Here is a 21,956-nt window from a genome sequence, read left to right as displayed (position 1 = left end):
TGCACCTTTGATATTTTACTGTTCTGCAGATTTAGAAAGCAGTCTGTGCCTTCATTCCTTCTACCAAAGTGCATGGCTATACACTTCTCTACACAATATTCCATCTGCCACTTCTTTGCCCATTCTCCCAATCTGTCAAAGTACTTCTGCAGACTTCCTACCCATCATCCAAATCGTTGACATATAACATAAAAAGAAGTCTCAATACCAACCCTTATGGAACACCACTAGACAGTGGCAGACAACCAGAAAAGGCCCCCTTTTATTCCTACTCTTTGCCTCCTGCCTGTCACCAAATCTGATTTCCATGCTAGTATTTTTCCTGTAATATTATGGGCTCTTATCTTGTTCTGCAGCCTCGTGTGGCATCTTGTCAAACACCTTTTAAAAATCCAAGTACACAACATCCACCGACTCTCCTTTGTCTATCCTGCGTGCTATTTCCCCAAAGAATTCCAACAGATTTGTCAGGCAATATTTCCCCCTAAGGAAACCGTGCTGATTTTGGCCTACTTTATAATGCACCTCCATGTACCCCGAAACCCCATCCTTCCGAGACAGCTTACAAAACTATTGAATACTCTCCTTCATACATACTTCTGAACTGCAATTAATTGCAGCCTGTATTTCCTAAGTACAGTCGGTACTCTGTAGCTGCGGGGGTTTGGTTCCGGGACCCCCCACGGATACCAAATTTCGTGGATGCTCAAGTCCCTTATATAAAATGGCATAGTATTTGCATATAACCTGTGCACATCTTCCAGTATACTTTAAATCATCTCTAGATTACTTATATTTAATACAATGTAAATGCTATGTAAATAGTTGTTATACTGTATTGTTTAGGGACTAATGACAAAAAAAAACTCTGTATATGTTCAGTACAGACACAACCATTGTCGCTCTTCTGGGAACGCTGATGCTGCCTCGGCATCAGCCGATGACAATTCTTCCGTGATGTTTAAGTTCTTGAGGCTGTAGCGCCATCCCTTACTAGCCTTGAACTCCTTCCTCTCGCTCACAACACTAGTAGCGAGCGAGCGAACGAACAAGACGCGAGGCAAACAATGCTCAAACAACGAGTAATACTTTTAATCATTTCTAGATTACAGTACTTATATACCTAATACAATGGAAATGCTATGTAAATAGTAGTTACACTGTATTGTTTAGGGAATAAAGATGCTTTGGAGGAGGCTCAATAATACTAATGTCAGGATCTGTGCTCAAACAACGAGTGCTGGAGAGAACTTACGGATTTTTTTTTCCATCCCGATCCGTGGTTGGTTGACCCGCGGATGTAGAACCATCTTAATCCTCTAACTTTTCACTAGTTTTTCCTATATTATATGCCGTCCCTTTGACTTGTATACTTTATTTCACCTCCTTTGTCAGAAATGGTTGCGTCATCCTCCCTTTCGAATACTACTTCATCTTTGGGATTGTGTCTATCCCATGCCTTCCAAACTGTTCTCAGAAACTCCAGCCATTACTGTTCTGCTGTCATTCCTGCTGGTGTCCCCTCCCATAGAAACATAGAAAACCTACAACCAATACAGGCCCTTCAGCCCACAATGCTGTGCCGAGCATGTACTTACTTTAGAAATTACCTTGGGTTAGCCCTCTATTTTTCTAAGCTCCATGTACCTATCCAGGAACCTCTTAGAAGACCCTGTTGTATCCACCTCCACCACCGTTCCCGGCAGCCCATTCCACGCACTCAGCACTCTCTTTGTATAAAAAAAACACAAACAAACAAACAAACTAACTTACCCGTGACATCTCCTCTGTACCTACTTCCAAGCACCTTAAAACTGTGCCCTCTCATGTTAGCCATTTCAGCCCTGGGAAAAAGCCTCTGACTAGCCACACGATCAGTGCCTCTCATCATCTTATACACCTCTATCAGGTCACCTCTCATCCTCCGTCATTCCAAGGAGAAAAGGCCAAGTTCACTCAACCTATTCTCATAAGACATGCACCCCAATCCAGGCAACATCCTTGTAAATCTTCTCCGCACCTTTTCTATTGCTTCCACATCCTTCCTGTAGTGAGGTGACCAGTACTGAGCATAGTACTCCAAGGTGGTCTGACTAGGGTCCTATATAACTGTACCATCACCTCTCAGCTCTTGAATTCAATCCCACGGTTGATGAAGGCCAGTGCACCATATGCCGCCTTAACTACGCAGTCAATCTGCGCAGCAGCTTTGTATGTCCTATGGACTCAGACCCCAAGATCCCTCTGCTCCTCCCACACTGCCAGGAGTCTTACCATTAATATTATATTCTACCATCATATTTGACCTATAAGATGAACCACCTCACACTTATCTGGGTTGAACTCCATCTCTTGGCCCGAAACGTTAACTGTACCTCTTCCTGTAGATGCTGCCTGGTCTGCAGCGTTCCACCAGCATTTTTGTGTGTTGCTTGAATTTCCAGCATCTGCAGATTTCCTCGTGTTTGCCACTTCTCAGTCCAGTTTTGCATCCTATCGCTGTCCTGCTGTAACCTCTGACAGCCCTCCACACTATCCACAACACCCCCAACCTTTGTGTCAATTTACTTCGGCCAGTTCCTCTCTCATGCCTCTGTAATTCCCTTTATTCTGTAATAGTGATACATCTGACTGTCGCTTGTCCCTCTCAAACTGCAGGGTGAAATCTCTCATTTTGTGATCACTGCCTCCTAAGGGTTCCTTTACCTTGAGCTCCCTAATCAAATCTGATTCATTATATAACAGCCAATCCAGAATTGCTTCTCCCCTAGGGTTCAACCGCAAGCTGCTCTAAAAAACCATCTTGTAGGCATTATATGAATTCTCTCTCTTAGAATTCAGCAGCAACCAGATTTTTCCAATCTACTTGCGTATTAAAATCCCTTATGACTGTTTAGCATTGTGTTTCTTGTGCATGCCTTTTCTGTCTCCCCTTGTAATTTGTATCCTGGTTTCTTTTTGGAGGTCGTCTTACCCTTGCATTTTCTTAACTCTATTCAAAACGATTCTACATCTAAAGATCCTATGCCACTTCTTTCCAATGATTTGTTTTCATTTTTTTTGCCAATAGAGTACCCCCCACCCTGGCATACCTACCTGTCCATTTGATGGAATATGTAACCTTGGATGTTTATGCTCCCAACTATTCTTTTGGCCACAAACCAGGGGTGCCCACGTTATACCTGCCAATCTCTAACTGTGCATATACTGCGTGCATTCAGATATAACACCTTCAGTCATATAGTCATCACTTTTTTCTGATTTCCACCATCACCACCATGTGACACTTAAACTCTGTACTGACGGCAATTTTGCCCTTTTATCTGCCTGTAGTTACTGTTACACAACACACTGCGTCTTATATACCAACTGCCCCATCCTCAGCCCTATCACTCCAGTTCCCTCCCCTGCTAAGTTAATTTAAACTCCATCTGACCCCCCCCCCAAAAAAAACAGCTGTAGCAAAGCTGCCCACAAGGATATTGGGCTCAGGTGTAGCCCGTCCTTTTTGAGGTCATATCTTCTCTAGAAGAGATGCCAATGGTACAGAAATCTGAAACTCTGCAGCAGTTCCTCGATTCATCTGTCAAATCATCATATTCTTGCCCTCACTGGTGCGTGGCGCAGGTAACAATCCAGAGATTACCACCCTGTTTTTCAGCATTCTACCTAACTCCCGATATTTTCTATTCATGACATCCTCCTTTTTCCTGCCTATGTTGTTGATACCAATATGTGCCTCAACTTCTGGTTGCTCACTCTCTCCCTTTAGGATGCTGTTGACCTGATCTGACACATCCCTGACCCTGGCACTTGAACATAGAATAGTACAGCACAGTACAGGCCCTTTGGCCCACAATATTGTGCCTGCCCTCAAACCCTGCCTCCCATATAAGCCCCCACCTTAAATTCCTCCATATACCTGTCTAGTAGTCTCTTAAACTTCACTAGTGTATCTGCCTCCACCACTGACTCAGGCAGTGCACTCCACGCACCAACCACTCTGAGTAAAAAAACCTTCCTCTAATATCCCCCTTGAACTACCCACCCCTTACCTTAAAGCCATGTCCTCTTGTATTGAGCAGTGGTGCCCTGGGGAAGAGGTGCTGGCTATCCACTCTATCTATTCCTCTTATTATCTTGTACACCTCTATCATGTCTCCTCTCATTCTCCTTCTCTCCAAAGAGTAAAGCCCTAGCTCCCTTAATCTCTGATCATAATGCATACTCTGTAAACCAGGCAGCATCCTGGTAAATCTCCTCTGTACCCTTTCCAATCCTTCCACATCCTTCCTATAGTGAGGCGACCAGAACTGGACATAGTACTCCAAGTGTGACCTAACCAGAGTTTTATAGAGCTGCATCATTACATTGCGATTCTTAAACTCTATCCCTCGACTTATGAAAGCTAACACCCCATAAGCTTTCTTAATTACCCTATTTCAGGCAACTTTCAGGCATCTGTGGACATGTACCCCCAGATCCCTCTGCTCCTCCCCACTACCAAGTATCCTGCCATTTACTTTGTACTCTGCCTTGGAGTTTGTCCTTCCAAAGTGTACCACCTCACACTTCTCCAGGTTGAACTCCATCTGCCACTTCTCAGCTCACTCCTGCATCCTATCAATTTCTCTCTGCAATCTTTGACAATCCTCTACACTATCTACAACACCACCAACCTTTGTGTCATCTGCAAACTTGCCAACCCACCCTTCTACCCCCACATCCAGGTCGTTAATAAAAATCACGAAAAGTAGAGGTCCCAAAACAGATCCTTGTGGGACACCACTAGTCACAATCCTCCAATCTGAATGTACTCCCTCCACCACCACCCTCTGCCTTCTGCAGGCAAGCCAATTCTGAATCCACCGGGCCAAACTTCCCTGGATCTCATGCCTTCTGACTTTCTGAATAAGCCTACCGTATGGAACCTTGTCACATGCCTTACTAAAATCCATATAGATCACATCCACTGCACTACCCTCATCTATATGCCTGGTCACCTCCTCAAAGAACTCTATCAGGCTTGTTAGACACGATCTGCCCTTCACAAAGCCATGCTGACTGTCCCTGATCAGACCATGATTCCCTAAATGCCCATAGATCCTATCTCTAAGAATCTTTTCCAACAGCTTTCCCACCACAGACATGAGGCTCACTGGTCTATAATTACCTGGACTATCCCTACTACCTTTTTTGAACAAGGGGACAATATTCGCCTCCCTCCAATCCTCGGTACCATTCCCGTGGGCAATGAGGACATAAAGATCCTAGCCAGAGGCTCAGCAATCTCTTCTCTTGCCTCGTGGAGCAGCCTGGGGAATATTCTGTCAGGCCCTGGGAACTTATCCGTCCTAATGTATTTTAACAACTCCAACACCTCCTCTCCCTTAATATCAACATGCTTCAGAACATCAACCTCACTCATATTGTCCTCACCATCAAGATCCCTCTCATTGGTGAATACTGAAGAGAAGTATTCATTGAGGACCTTGCTCACTTCCACAGCCTCCATGCACATCTTCCCACCTTTATCTCTAATGGGTCCTACCTTCACTCCTGTCATCCTTTTTTCTTCACATAATTGAAGAATGCCTTGGGGTTTTCCTTTACCCTACTCGCCAAGGCCTTCTCATGCCCCCTTCTTGCTCTTCTCAGCCCCTTCTTAAGCTCCTTTCTTGCTTCCTTATATTCCTCAATAGACCCATCTGATCCTTGCTTCCTAAACCTCGTGTATGCTGCCTTCTTCCACCTGACTAGATTTTCCACCTCTCTTGTCACCTATGGTTCCTTCACCTTACCATTCCTTATCTTCCTCACCGGGACAAATTTATCCCTAACATCCTGCAAGAGATCTCTAAACATCGACCACTTGTCCATACAAGTACATTTCCCTGCAAAAACATCATCCCAATTCACACCCGCAAGTTCTAGCCTTATAGCCTCATAATTTGCCCTAACCCAATTAAAAACTTTCCTGTCCTCTCTGATTCTATCCTTTTCCATGTTAATGCGAAAGGCCAGGGAGCAGTGGTCACTGTCCCCCAGATGCTCACCCACTGAGAGATCTGTGACCTGACCCGGTTCATTACCTAGTACTAGATCTAGTATGGCATTCCCCCTAGTCGGCCTGTCCACATACTGTGACAGGAATCCGTCCTGGACACACTTAACAAACTCTGCCCTATCTAAACCCTTGGAACTAATCAGGTGCCAATCAATATTAGGGAAGTTAAAGACACCCATGATAACAACCCTGTTATTTTTGCACCTTTCCAAAATCTGCCTCCCAATCTGGTCCTCGGTATCTCTGCTGCTACCAGGGGGCCTATAGAATACCCCCAATAGAGTAACCCCCAGTTGAGAGGCAGCATACCATCTGGGTGTCTCCTTTGTGTCGAGGGGATCTCCTGTCTGTTGCTCATAACTATGGAATCCCTCATCTCTACTGCACTCTTCTCCCCTCACCTCCCTTCTCACCCACAGAACCAGAACTAGTTGCTGTGTCTTCCCCTAGTAGGTTGTTTCCCCTGCCCCAACAGTTTCCAAAACAGTATACTTATTTTTCGAGGGAGCCACCACTGGGATACTCTGCACTGGCTACTTAACCACCTCAACTTGGCTTGCAGGATCTCATCCCTTCTTATGTCATTGATACCAACATATGCCATAACCTCTGGCTATTCACCCTCCCCCTTTAAATGCCCTGCAGCCACTCTAAGACATTCTTAGCATTAGCACCAGGGAAGTAGCAAACCATTGTGTAGTTTCATTTGCAGCTATAAAAGCACCTGTCAGCCCACCTTACAATAGAATTCCCAAACACAATCACCCTCCCACTCTTAGTCTTTTCTTGTGTGTATAAAAGACCTTGATGCCACTCCTTCCACCAGAAAAAAATATACATGCAACACTGCATACCTGTTTGAGATGGGATGTGCCTCCTCTTGCTGCCCTATCTGGAAGTCACCTATCTCTTCGCTGTGCATCTGATGTGACCATTAAGCAAACTATCTTGCACATTTATTTACTGCATCCTGGATATTCAGGAAGTCGAGTGCTTCGTGGTCTAATGGGAGTGGTTACAACTGCACATCCTTTATTTATTTAGCACTACTTCATGGAGTGGGCCCTTCCGGCCCTTTGAGCCATGCCACCCCAGCAACCTCTGAGAACCCCAATTAACCCTAATCTGACGACAGGACAATTGACAACACTGAATTAACCTACCTGGTAATATCTTTGGAATGTAGGAGGATTGACGGTGGATATGCAATGGCAAGCATTTAAAGGTTGCATGGATGAACTACAACAATTGTTCATCCCAGTTTGGCAAACGAATAAATCAAGGAAGGTAGTGCACCCGTGGCTGACGAGAAATTAGGGATAGTATCAATTCCAAAGAAGAAGCATACAAATTAGCCAGAGAAAGTGGCTCACCTGAGGACTGGGAGAAATTCAGAGTTCAGCAGAGGAGGACAAAGGGCTTAATTAGGAAGGGGGAAAAAAAGATTATGAGAGAAAACTGGCAGGGAACATAAAAACTGACTGTAAAAGCTTTTATAGATATGTAAAAAGGAAAAGACTGGTAAAGACTGGGGGTAAGGTATTGATGTGGATGGAGAATTGGTTAGCAGACAGGAAGCAAAGAGTGGGAATAAACGGGACCTTTTCAGAATGGCAGGCGGTGACTAGTGGGGTAACGCAAGGCTCAGTGCTGCGACCCCAGTTGTTTACAATATATATTAATGACTTGGATGAGGGAATTAAATGCAGCTTCTCCAAGTTTGCGGATGACATGAAGCTGGGTGGCAGTGTTAGCTGTGAGGAGGATGCTAAGAGGATGCAGAGTGACTTGGATAGGTTGGGTGAGTGGGCAAATTCATGGCAGATGCAATTTAATGTGGATAAATGTGAAGTTATCCACTTTGGTGGCAAAAATAGGAAAACAGATTATTATCTGAATGGTGGCCGATTAGGAAAAGGGGAGGTGCAACGAGACCTGGGTGTCATTATACACCAGTCATTGAAAGTGGGCATGCAGGTACAGCAGGCGGTGAAAAAGGCGAATGGTATGCTGGCATTTATAGCGAGAGGATTCGAGTACAGGAGCAGGGAGGTACTACTGCAGTTGTACAAGGCCTTGGTGAGACCACACCTGGAGTATTGTGTGCAGTTTTGGTCCCCTAATCTGAGGAAAGACATCCTTGCCATAGAGGGAGTACAAAGAAGGTTCACCAGATTGATTCCTGGGATGGCAGGACTTTCATATGAAGAAAGACTGGATGAACTGGGCTTGTACTCGTTGGAATTTAGAAGATTGAGGGGGGATCTGATTGAAACGTATAAAATCCTAAAGGGATTGGACAGGCTAGATGCAGGAAGATTGTTCCCGATGTTGGGGAAGTCCAGAACGAGGGATCACAGTTTGAGGATAAAGGGGAAGCCTTTTAGGACCGAGATTGGGAAAAACTTCTTCACACAGAGAGTGGTGAATCTGGAATTCTCTGCCACAGGAAACAGTTGAGGCCAGTTCATTGGCTATATTTAAGAGGGAGTTAGATATGGCCCTTGTGGCTACGGGGATCGGGGGTATGGCGGGAAGGCTGGGGCTGGGTTCTGAGTTGGATGATCAGCCATGATCATAATAAATGGCGGTGCAGGCTCGAAGGGCCGAATGGCCTACTCCTGCACCTATTTTTCTATGAAACCGGAACACCTGGGGAAAACTCGTGCTTTCCACAGGGAGGACGTATAGATTCCTTACAGATGGCACTGGAATGAACTCTTGAGTTCCAGTGCCCCAAGTTGTAATACGTTGTGCTGTTACACTATTGTGGCATCCTAATATAGTCACCATCAACAGTGGAAATGTCCTTGATCGCCCACATCCTACAGGAGGAACATAAAACTCCCCTTTATTATCCTTTGTTCCAGTCCTTTCTCTTAAGAAGAGAGAACACTATGGTTTTCTCTTTTCTAATTGGGGCCCTTCCAGTTCTGCACTTGAGTATAGTTTTGCAAGATGTTATAATGAACAGATTGAGATATTATTTTCATGGAATTAAACCCGCGCTTTTACTTCAACCACAGGGCTCCAACCTCCAAAATAGCCAGTTTTAAAATGACTGCTTCAATATGTCTGTCCTTCTGTATCTACTTCTCATTAGCTTTGTAGCTCCCCCTTAGTTCCTCATGATTTCAAGGTACAGCCTCATAAAATGACTGTACTTGCTTCCAGCACCCTCAGAAGGTGTATTTCAAACTCCCAACAATCTATATGAAACTTTTCCTTCTGTTCCCTCTTGATCATTGTCTTTGATGTGTCAATTTATTAAAAACTTGCATGTGGAAAGCAGCTTTAACTGGTGTATTCACATCGCAGTGTGAGAGAAAGAAAGGGAGCAATGCGCATACATAGATAACAGAGCAATGTGTATGTGCAGACAACAGGTCGTGTAGGGCTGAGGGGGATCATTGCTCTGAAAGAAATAAATCCATACATTATACTTCCTCGCCCTTTAGATTAATGCTACATAAAACGCATATGTTTATAAAACATTCAATTTCCCTTTCATAAACCTGGTTTCAGAAATGTGGCCCATAACTAACTTCACTATACTAAAGAATCAGGCTTTTAGGTGGCACACTGTTTCTTTCAGGATAGCACCTCTGACCTGGGGAGTGGCATCGGGTTTCGCAGGTGCCACGTTGCTGTCAGTGACATGATCATCACCTGAGAGGCAAGTCTGGTGGCTATTAATGTGTCCATCTTGTTGGATGCAGTTGACTCAGGTGTGTTCTTCAATTGAGCATCTAGTGTCTGGTCCACATGATGTCTCCGTGTATGATTGCCAGCATCCACTATGTACATCAGTGGTCCAGTTCTTGTAGCCATCCTACCGGGTGTCCACTTGTCTTCTCGGTAATTGTGCACTAGGTCTTCCTATCCGATCTTGAAGCTCTTTGCTGCTTCATTTGACCACTGGCTGAACTGCTTATTCTGCACTCTGTCCATAGGTCAGGTTTCAGGTGGTCTATACAAGATCTCAGATTCCTGCTTATGAACAGCATTACAAGTGTTTGATTTGACGTTGCATGAACAGTTCTGATACACAAAAAGTCCACCTTGTGCTGTAGAGAAATGTCCTCCTTGTTCATAGCTTTAATAGACTACTTGAAGGTTTGGATAAACTTTTCAGCTAATCCATTCTTTGCTGGGTGGTGAGGAGCTGACTTGAAATGTCTCATGCCATTTTCATCATGAGTAGTCAGACTTCTGATGTGTATTGTGGTCCGTTGTCACTCACAATTTGTTCTGGTAAGCCATTCCTAGCAAGATGGTCTTTGCTGGTGTGGTTGACTTCAGAGCGGAGATGGTCTTTGCTGAGATGGTTGACTTCATTGGTATAACCTCCAGCCACTTCAAGTGAGCATCCACAGCAATCAGAAACATAGAGTCCGAGAATGACCCAGCAAAGTCAATATGTACTTTTTGCCACAGCGATGACTACTCCTCCCACGGGTATAACGGTGCCTTTTGAACCTTTTGGCATCCTGAACACTTTATGGCCAAATTTTCAAACTGTTTATCTATTCCCTTCTCAAACCTCATTAGCATTAACCAGCTAATGTTGCCTGTTGATGTCACACTGAGAGCTTTGATTGAGTGCCAGTCTAGTTGGAATTTTCTCAACCATTCACATCCGAAAGTGATGGGCCTCCTCCTTTCAATGTGTAAAGCTCTAACTGCTGTGTTTGGCCTCACATTTATTTTCAGTTTGCCTTTAGGAGGCACTTTTTTGCCCGTGCAGGTCTTTAGGATCACTGAAGTCTTCTCTAATGGTAGCTTAGAAAACAATTTGTTGTAGTCAGCGTCTGTAATTATAGACAAAGCTCACCTGTATCCAGCTCCATTTTCAGTTTTACACCAGACACTTCTATTGTGATCCATATGATTCTGTGATCTGCTTCAGTAATGCTATGCAGTTCTAGACATGACAGCACACCTTTGTCAGACTCTGTTGTCTGTTTCATATTTGGTCGCTTTATGAATTTGCTTAGTTTTGTATGAGACTTTTCACTTGATGTGATTTTTCTCTTTGTTAGTGCCTTCTGTCTGCCTTGCACACTCTCTCTATGGCGTTGTTTGTGACACTTCCTGCAAACTTGTTTTGAACTGTCATTTGCATCATGAGAGGATTTGCCACATCTTTGGGTTTTCGCACCATTCAGGGACATTATGTGCATTTCATATTTTAACCTCTTTTTCTGTAGTTCTGCTGTATCCTTAATGATATTACAATGGTCATTGCCTGTTCTAAGGTTATGTCTCTTTCTGCCAGTAGCCTCTTTTGAGTGCTTTGACAATGCATACCACATACATACCTGTCCTTTAAAGCATCAGAAGGTCCATCTCTAAAGTCACAGTACTGGCAAAGTTTGCACAGTTCTGCAATGTGTTCAGAAATGACTGGTTCCTTTTGTAAAATCTATATCTCTCAGCTATTCCCAGCTGTTGAGGGCTGAAGTGATTTTGTAAAATTGTAGCAATTTCATCAAATGTCTTGTTTGCTGTCTTTTCAAGTTGTGTAAGAGACTGCCAAGAAGCATGGGGGCTTTCTTTTGCTCCTCCAAGTTTTTCACATTACAATACAGTTTCATCCTTTAGATATACGACTCCCAGCCTTCGTTAGCGCTGTCAAATTCGTCAACTTTCCCGACTGAAGCCATCACCACATTATTTTCACTTTAAATTTTGCTAGCTGCGCACCTTTCACTATGTACTATGCTTTACTCACATGTCCCTTTGTTAGTGTCCATGACGACTTCCTTACTGTTTAACTCTTGCCCCTCACTGTTTCATCCCGTAACCATTGGTGCAGTTCGTGATATTTTCTGACATTCAGGTTCGTACTCGTTGCTAATTTGTTGTGTCTGTGCACATCTACATATCAATTAAAATAGAAATACGCTCATGGGAGGTGGTTTTAACTGATGTATCCACATTTGCAGCAAGAGGGAAGGGGTGCAATGCGCACGTGTGGTCAACAGACCAATGCACCTGTGCACACAACAGATTATAGGTAGTGCTGAAGAGAGTCATTGCTCTTTTAAGAAAAAAAAATGGATCCATACATTACAGTCTTAAACCTACACTTTGATTACAGGCATCTCTAGTATGGGAAGAGCTTACTGATGCCTTCCCTTTCTATTATCTTGTAACTTGTGCATCCCTGTTTGGTCACCTCTCAGCCTCCTCCTCCCTATTGAACACCTTCGCTCAACAATCTCCTCCTGGACACTTCCTCATCCCTTTCACTTCATTCTCACTTCACTCCTACTCAATCCCACTCCCCCAGGAAGACGTTAGTGGAGTATATGATGAAGAAAAGCACCCCCCAAAAAAATTAGATGCATTTTTTAAATGCAACTCGTATTTGTGGATTCGTGTAAATCATCATTTGATCCATAACATCTCTTAATAGTGTTACCATATCCTTTGTTTGAGCTTATTTTTACTCGGCTGTTGTACATTTCTATCATAGGAGCATGAAAAGCGATGTTGGAGTGTGGATTTTAATCTAATGGATCCCAAGCTCCTTGCTTCAGGTTCTGACGATGCTAAAGGTAATCTTGTGTGCCCATTGAGGCAAGCAATAATGACAATATTTCCTGCACTCCATAAACATTCATATAAAAGTAACTTTCAATTTGACGCCTTACAGATTTTGTAAATCAGCATTATACAGTGAGATAAATGTTGTAATGAGCAAGAGTTGGCCATTTTACTTTTACTGACTTAGCAGTTAAATAAAATCATGGCTTATCTTTTACTTCAGCACCACAGCTCTACACTAACTCAATGTCACACACACACAAAATGTTGGAGGAACTCTGCAGGCCAGGCAGCGTCAATGGAAAAGAGTAAACAGTTGATGTTTCAGGTTGAGACCCTTCATGAGTCCTGATGAAGATTCTGGGCCCAAAACATCGGCTGTTTACTGTTTTCCATAGATGCTACCTAGCCTGCTGAGTTCCTACAGCATTTTGTGTATGTTGCTTGGATTTCCAGGATCTGCAGATTTTCTCGCCTTTGTACCACTGATTCTCTAAATATTTAAAATTCTTTCATCTTTGTGTTGAATATACTTGGTGACTGAGCCTCCATGTTCCAATAGGTAGAGAACTCCAAAACCTCAGAGCACACTGCGGCGGTACTGTTGCGTAGCAGTTAGCCAAACACCATTGCGGTGCCAGTAACTAGGATTCAATTCTGCCCCTATCTATAAGAAGTCTGCAAGTTTTCCTTGTGACCATGTAGATTTCCTCTTGAGTGTTCCAGTTTCCTCTCACATTCCAGAGACCTACTGGTTAGTAGACTAATTGGTCACAATAGTATTACTGGGCAGCACAGGCTTGTTGGACCTCAAGTGCCTGATGTCATGCTACGTTTCTAAATTAAAGTTAAAGAAATAAATGCAGATAAAACTGGATGAGGAAATTTGTTCTTGCCTTAGCCTTGATTTGATCCCTTATTCTGACACTATGGACTGGTTTGAGGCATCTATTCATACAGCATCACCTCTGTATCCATTCTACCAAAAATTTGTACACTTCATTGAACATTGAAGGTATCCAAAGGGATAAGGTAGAGGACCAAAAGTTGTGACCCCATTGTTGCACTAGAGAGTTGAGGTCAACCAACTAGAGGTTGATTAGTGAGCGAATGAAAAGCTGGTCTTAAAGTTTGTGACTTCAGGGTTGTATCCAATTCTAACAAGTACAGAATAGGAGGATAAACCAAATTAACCTTTGGCTAGAGAGAATGTAGGAATAAAACTTTGAGTAGCACAGTGGCAGAGTTGGTTGAGTTACTGTCTCTCGGCTCCTGTGACCCAAGAAACTTGATCTACGGTGCTGTCCCTGTGACCAAGTTGATTTCCTTCAGGTACTTCATTCTCAGATCAATCGGCCACTGTAAAATTACCCCTCATGTAATGAAGTGGTAGAATTAGGAAATACGGGGCGAATAGGTTACAAAGAAAGTAAATCGCAAATGGGGAATGGAATTGCTCTGAGCAAGTGTAGACGGGTCGTTTGGAAGGACCCTGGCTCAAGAGATCATGGTATACTGTTCTTAACTGTTTGTGTTTAAGTTTATTGTTCTGGGAATGAAGGAAGGAGAAGAGGTGAGCTGTGGTGATAGGGGATTCTTTAGGAGAATGGAAAGGAAGTTCTGTGGACGAGAACAAAATTCCAGGATGGTATGTTATCTCCCGGGTGCCAGGGTCTAGACATCTCAGATAGTCTTCAGCATTCTGAAGTGGGAGGGTGAACAGCTAGAGGTTGTGGTCCATGTAGGTACCAATGACATGGGTAGGACAAGTGATGAGGTTCTGCATAGAGAGTTCAGGGAATTAGGTGCTACGTTAAGGGGCAGGACCTCCAGGGTTGTGATCTCAGCATTGCTGCACATGCTAGTGAAGCCTGAAATAGGAAGGTCACACAGTTTATGTGGTTGATGAATTGGTGAAGGAGGAGGGCCTTGGACTTTTTAGATAATTGGGCTGTCTTCCAGGTGCAATGTTCTGCTGTAATGCCGTTTCGTATTTCATTTGTTGCTGTTCTGTGCAAGGTGCTTGTTTTCTCAGCTTATGTTTGGGTTACTGTTGAATAAAGAGATAGGAGAATTGTGTGCCATCCAATTAGGAAGGTCGGATTAACGGGAGGTTTCTCTGGTGACGGACACGAAGGTTGGGCTTTTGTTAGAGATGGAGTGAGAATACGCCAGAGAGAAGAGGTCATAGGATTTGACCCAGAGCGGGACCGTGATTTGACAAAGCCTGGGGTGAGATTGATGGAGGATCGGCAACGAGGAAACCAGAGTGTTTCACAGGGAAGGTGGGACTGTACAGAAAAGACAATTTGCACCTAAACTGCAGGGTAACTAATGTTCTAATGGAAAGGTTTGCTAGTGCTGCATAGCGGGGGTGGGGGGAAGGAGGGAGGGAGAGAGGCATTTAAACTAGAGTTGCAGGGGGACAGGACCCAGAGTGCTGGAACAGATATTGGAGAGGTTGTGGGATATTGTTAAGACCACAGATTAAAGTTGGGAATCAAAAGGTTGAGAATTGTGTAGCTAATGTTTTGAGCTAAATATACTCAGGGCATGGATCAACATATGGAATTATGATATTGTAGGCATTAGTGAGACAGTTGCAGGAGGGGAAGGACTGCAGCTCAATATTCCAGGGTCCTATTGTTTTAGACCCAACACAGTGGGAAGGATGAAAGGGGGATGGGTGGCATTACTAGTCAGGTAAATGTCATTGCAGTGCTCAGTCAGGATGCAGACAGGAGAACTCAGTGAGGCTTTATGGGTGCAACTGAGGAATAAGAAAGGTATGACCATGTTAATGGGGCTATATAATAGACCATCCAATAGTTTGAAGGATTTGGAGGAAAGAATCTGTACAGAGACCGCAGACTAGCGAGAAACATGAGAATTAGGCCACTTGGCCCATCAAGTATGCTCAGCCATTTCATTATGGCTGATCAATTTTCCCCTCTCCCTATTCTCCTGCCTTATCTCCATAACCTATCAACTGCCAGCTTAAATGTACCCAGTAACCCGGCCTCCACCTGTGGCAATGAATTCCTCCGATTTACCACCCTCTGGGTAAAGAAATTCCTCCTGATTTCTGTTCTAAATGGATGTCTCTCTATGATGAGGCTGTGCCCTGTAGTTGTAGATTCCCCCACCAAAGAAAACAACCTCCTCTTGTGCACTCCATCTAAGCCTTTCAACATTTAATAGGTTTCAGTGAAATTTCCTCTCATTCTTCTAAGCTCCAACGACTGCAGGCCCAGAGCGTTCAATATCCTGCTTGTTATTTCTTCAAAGAATTCCAACAGATTTGTCAGGCAAGATTTTCCCTCAAGAAAACCATAGTGACTTTTGCCTGTTTTATCATGTATCTCCAAGTACCTCAAAACTACATCCCTAAGAATAGACTCCATCATCTTCCCAACCGCTAACTGGACTATAATTTCCTTTCTTCTGCCTTCCTCCCTCTCGAAGAGCAGAGTGACATTTGCAATTTTCCAGTCCTCCGGAACTATGCCAGAACCTATTGATTCTTGAAAAATCATTACTAATGCCTCCACAATCTCTTCTTTTAGAATCCAAGGGTGTAGAAAATTAGGTCCAGGTGAATTACTTCACACCCTTCAGTTTCTTAAGCACCATCTCCCTAGCAATAGCAACTGCACTTACTTCAGCCCCCTAGTGTCTTCCGCAGTGAAGACTGATGCAAACACTTATTCCATTTGTTCACCATTTCCTTGTCCCCCATTACTATCTCTCCAGCTTCATTTTCCAGCAGTCCAATATCAACGCTGACCTCTATTTTACTATTTATATAATATGAAAAATCTTTTGGGTATCATTTTTGATACTATTGGCTAGCTTACCTTTTTGTTTCATCTTCTTTCCACCCTTATGGTTTATTTAGTTGGTTTTTAAAACATTTCTAAATCCTCTAACTTCCCACTAATTTTTGCTCTATTATATACCTATTCTTTTGCTTTTATGTTGGATTTGACTTCCTTTGTCAGCCATGGTTGCGCAATTCTGCCTTTCAGAATACTTCCTCTTCCTTGGGCTGTATCTGTCCTGTGCCTTCTGAATTGCTTCCAGAAACACCAGCCACTGCTGCTCTGCAATCATCTTTGCTAGTCCCCCATTCCATTCAACTTTGGCCAACTTCTCTCTCCCGCCTCTAATTCACTGCAATATAGATACATCTATTGTTAGCCTCTCCCTCTCAAATTGCAGGGTGAATTCTAACATATTATCATCACAGTTTCCTAAGGGCTCCATTACCTTAACCTCCCTAATTGTACTTGGTTCATTACTCAACTCGCAATCCAGAAATGCTGATCCCCTAATCGGCTCCACTACAAGCTGCTCCAAAAAGCCATCTCTTGGAATCTAGCACCAACTTGATTTTCCCAACTAAACTGTACATTGAAGTCCCCTATGACATGTTTTTTCTATCTCCCGCTGTAATTTGTAAAGCACCTCCTGGCTACTGTTCGGAGGCATGTAAGTAACTCCCATCAGGGTCAATTTTATGTTTCAGCTATGACTTCATGATACCCACAGCGTCACACCTTCCAATCTTTTATCTCCACACCCAGCGCACTGATTGCAATTTCCACTATCATCTGCTTGTCCTTCCCAATGATCTCACTAAACACTACCTCTGCTTGTAACCTAATAAGTCATGCCTTCCCCAGAAGAGATACCAGTGATCCATAAACCTCAGACACTGCCCCTGCACCTGTTCCTCAGCCATGTATTCATCTGCCAAGTCATCCTGTTCTTGCTTTCACTGGTGAGTGGCACAGGCAGCAATCCTGAGATTGTTACCCTGGAGGTCCTGTTTTCCAGTTCTGTACCTTTCTCTCTAAATTTTCTCTTGTGGACCTCTTGTCTCTTCTCTTAAAGTTGTTATAGTAGGTGATTTTAACTTCCACATATTAACTGGGACTCCTATACTAGATGGGATAGAGTTTGATAACTGTGTTCAGGAAAGTTTCCTTAATCGATACAGAGAAGTACCAACGAGAGCGTATGCAATATTTGATGTGTTTATTAGGGAATGAAGCAGGGAAGGTGACATCTAGTGATAACAATGCCATTAGTTTCAAAGTAAATATGCAAAATGATAGGTCTGATCCACAGGTTGAGATTCTAAATTGGAGAAAGGATCTGGCAAGTGTGGATTGGGACAGGCAGGTTACTGTCAAAGGTATACTTGGTAAGTGGGAGACCTTCAAAAGTGAAATCTTGAGAGTACAAAGCTTGTGTATGCCAGAATAAAAGGTAAAGATAATAGGTTTAGGGAACATTAAGTTTCAAGTGATATTGAGGCACTGTTTAAGAAACAAAAAGGAGGTACATAGGAGCTATAGGCAGTTAGGTACAAATGAGGTCCTTATGGAGTGTAGGAAATGTAAAAGAACACTTACAAAAGAAATCAGGAGGACTAAATGAAGCAATTAGCTTGCCCTATCAGGTAAAGTGAAGGAGAATCCCAAGGGCTTTGATAGATATATTAAGAGCAAAAAGATTGCAAGGGACAAAATTGGTCCTTTGGAAGATCAGTATGGTAATTATGCGTGGAGACAAAAGAGATGGGAGGATTCTTGAAATGAATTTTTTACATTTGGATTTACTCAGGAGACTGACAGAGTCTAAAAAAAATGAGGCAAAGCGACATCAAGTTCATGGACCCTATACAGATTACAGAGGAGGAGTGTTCACTATCTTGAGGCAAATTAGGGTGGATAAATTCTCAGGGCCTGATGAGATGTTCCCTTAAACCCTGTGGGAGGCAAATGCAGAAATTGCAGGGTCCTTAGCAGAGATATTTAAATTATACTTACCTGCAGGTGAGGTACCTGAGGATTGGAGGGTAGATAATGTTGTTCTGCTGTTTAAGAAGGGCTCTAAAAAGAAGCCAGTAAATTATAGGCCAGTGAATCTGACATCAGTTATGGAAAATTTATTAGAAGATTTTCTATGAGATAGTGTATAAAGATTGTTACTTTGCATTCAAGACGACTTTGTTAATGGGATTAGACATTAGCTTTATGGGAGAAGCCAGAAAGTGGTAGTAGATGGTTGCCTGTCTGGAGGCCTGTGACTACTGGAGTGCCACAGGGTTTGGTGCTTTGTCCGTTGTTGTTTGTCATCTGTATCAACCATCTGAATGATAATGTGGTTAACTGATCAGCAAACTTGTGGATGATACCAAGATTGGAGGTGTAGTAGACAATGAGGAAGACTATCAGAGCTTGCAGTGGGATCTGGAACTAGCTGAAAAAATGGGCTGAAAAATGGCAGATGGAATTTAATGCAGACAAGTGTGGGGTTTTGCACTTTGGTAGGACCAACCAGTGTAGGTCTTAGTCAGTGAACAATAAGGCAATGAGGAATGAAAGAATCTTTGTCCAGCGGGATTTGTTGAAAGTGGCATCACTGGCTTTAGGCAGATTAGCCTTCATAAAACAACGTATTGAGTACAGGAGATGGGATGTTATGTTGAAGTATGTAACACATTGGTGAGGCTTAAACTTAGATTATTGTGTGCAGTTTTGGTCATCTCCCTACAGGAAAGATGTAAATAAGGTTGAAAGAGTATAGAGAAAATATACAATTTTGCTGGGACTGGGGGACTAAGATTGAATAGGTTCGGACTTTATTCCTTGGAAAGTAGAAAATTGAGAGGGGAGTTGATAGAGGTATTCAACATTATGAGGAGTATAGATCAGGAAAATGCAAGCGTGCTTTTTCCAATGAGATTAGGTGGGACTAGAACTTGAGGTCATGGGTTAAGGGTGAAAGGTTAAAAGGTTAAGGGGAACATTGGGGAAATCTTCACTCAGGATGGTGAGTGTGTGGAATGATCTGCCAGTGCAAGTGGTGGATACAATTTCGATTTCAATGTTTAAGATAAATTTGGATAAGTACATGAATAACAGGTGTATGGATGGTTATGGGTCATGTACAGGTCAATGGAACTAGACAGTTTAAATGGTTTGCCATGGACTAGATGGGCCTAAGAGCCTTTTTCTGTGCTGTACTCTTGTATAAAGGGCACAGTTTTAAGGTGCTTGGAAGTGGGTACAGAGGAGATGTCAGGTAAGTTTTTTATGCAGAGGATAGGTACATAGAGTTTAGAAAAATAGAGGGCTATGGGTAACCCTAGGTAATTTCTAAATTGAGTACATGTTCGGCAAGGAATTGTGGGCCGAAGGGTCTGTATTGTGCTGTAGTTTTTCTATGTTCTCTAACTTTCCTTTGTTGCTGCAGAGCTGGAGTTTTCTTTTATATAATGTTAAAGTGCCATGCAGTTTTCAGGTCGGTTAAGAATTTCCTTCTCAGAGCAGTGCTTGGTCCGTGCAGGTGTGAAAAAAAAAAATTATTGAGGGAACATTGGATGTCAAGAATTGTATTTTAACAAAACAAAGAAATTATAGGCGCATGTACCAAAGATAGCACATTTGGAATTTTAATCTACATGAAAACTGAGCAAATCAGAGTAGCATAAGCAATGTAGAGAATGGATTCCTGGAATGCATAAAGGTGGGTTTCCAGAATTATGTTGGGAAACTAACAGGTTTGTTTTCGATTTAGTATTGTACAATCGGAAAGGGATAACTCAAATGCTGTGCAAAGAGGATGACCATAAAATGCTTGAAATTTGCAGTTCGGGGTAATGCAGTTCAATCCAAACAAAGAATATTATAAAATGAAGAATTTGTTGGCAGTTGTTGAATGGGAAACACTTTAATGGTATGGTAGTACTCGAGAAATGATGAACATTAACATAATTTGCAACAAATATACATTATTCAAGGCAGAAAGGTAAAATGGGTTCCAGTCGTGGATTGCAATAGAGTTTTCAGATTGTAGTAAATCTAAGGAAAAAATTTATAATTTCGTCAGAAGAGCTGTAAGCCTGAGGATCAGGATGACTTTAGAATTCTATATAGGAAAACATGACATGGAAAATGATCATGCAGGAGTAGTAAGCAATTAGGGAGGCAAATGATATGTTTATTAGCCGAGTAAAGATGCTTTATTATGCAGAATCTTGGCAAGACAACACCTGGAGAATTGTGTACAATTTTAGTCTGCTTACATATAACGCAAAGAATTTACTTGCTTTTGCAAGAACATAGTAGTAAACCTAATTGAGATACTGAGAACACTGTCGTGAGGAAAGTTTGAAAAGGCTAGGCCACAGTCCTCTACAGTTTACAAGAATATACATTATTGTTAAGGGTCTCATGGGGGGTGGGAAGCATTAAAATGATAATCAATTTCTTCACTTTATGAATAATGAATTGTTGGAATTCTCTGCCACAGAGGTCTGTGGAAGCTCAGTTTTAAATTTCATTCAAAATTGAAGTATTTTTAGATAATAGAAAACTATGGAAAAAGGTCATAAGATGAGAAAATGGTGTTTAAATGGAAGATCAGTGCAATCTTAATGAGTGGCAGTTTATGTTTGGGACACAACACTCTACTAATTCTTATGACTAAGTAAACTGCCATGTATAAAATTAAACAACTTCACTGGAAAGAGATAAAATGCTTCATCCTGCCAAAAGATTTTCCAGTTCAAGTTCAAAGTGTATTGCATATTTCCAAATCATTCTCCATTGGGGTTGTTGTGTTACTCTATTAATCTGGATATCTGCACTATTAATCCAATAGTGCAAACTTAAAATCAAAGTTCTTAAACAACCTGAACAATTTACACTCAATGGCCACTTTATTAGGTACACCTGTACACCTACTCATTAATACAAATATCTAATTAGTCATGAGGTGGCAACTCAATGCAAAAAAGCATGCTGACATGGTCAAGAGGTTCATTTATTGTTCAGACCAAACATCAGAGTGGGGAAGAATGTGACCCAAGTGACTTTGATCTTGGAATGATTGTTGGTACCAGATGCAGTGGTTTGAGTCTCTCAGAAACTGCTTAGCTCCTGGGATTTTCATACACAACAGTCTCTAGAGTTTACAGGGAATGGTGTGGAAAAACAAAAAAAAAAATCCAGCCAGCAGCAGTTCTGGGGGTGAAAATGCCTTGTTATGAGGGAGGTCAGAGGAGAATGGCCAAACTGGTTCAACTGACATGAAAGTTGACAGTAACTCAAATAACCACGTTACAACAGTGATGTGCAGAAGAGCATCTCTGAAAGTACATGACACTAAACCTTGAAGTGGATGGGCTACAGCTGCAGAAGACCACATGGGATTCTACTCCTGTACCTAATATGTGGCCACTGAGTGTTTAATCTCATTAATGCTAACCATGAAACTTCCGAGTTGTTTGATTGCTGGATATCTGCAGACCTCCAAGCTTTTT

The 21,956-nt window shown here is 42.5% G+C and overlaps 1 protein-coding gene across 2 annotated transcripts in view; it reads left to right on the top strand.

Annotated features, from left to right (window-relative positions):
- The window catches only part of cop1 (COP1 E3 ubiquitin ligase), a 159,611-nt gene that overhangs the window by 108,514 nt on the left and 29,141 nt on the right, over window positions 1-21,956 (top strand). For both annotated transcript variants that reach the window (XM_063063631.1, XM_063063630.1), the window contains exon 14: window positions 12,549-12,630. In XM_063063631.1, coding sequence (XP_062919701.1) covers window positions 12,549-12,630 — 82 coding nt within the window. The remainder of the gene's footprint in view (window positions 1-12,548; window positions 12,631-21,956) is intronic.

The sequence above is a fragment of the Mobula hypostoma genome, chromosome 12, assembly GCF_963921235.1.
Source record: "Mobula hypostoma chromosome 12, sMobHyp1.1, whole genome shotgun sequence".
Classification (NCBI taxonomy): Eukaryota; Metazoa; Chordata; class Chondrichthyes; order Myliobatiformes; family Myliobatidae; genus Mobula; species Mobula hypostoma.
This window is presented reverse-complemented; position numbering and strand designations above follow the sequence as displayed.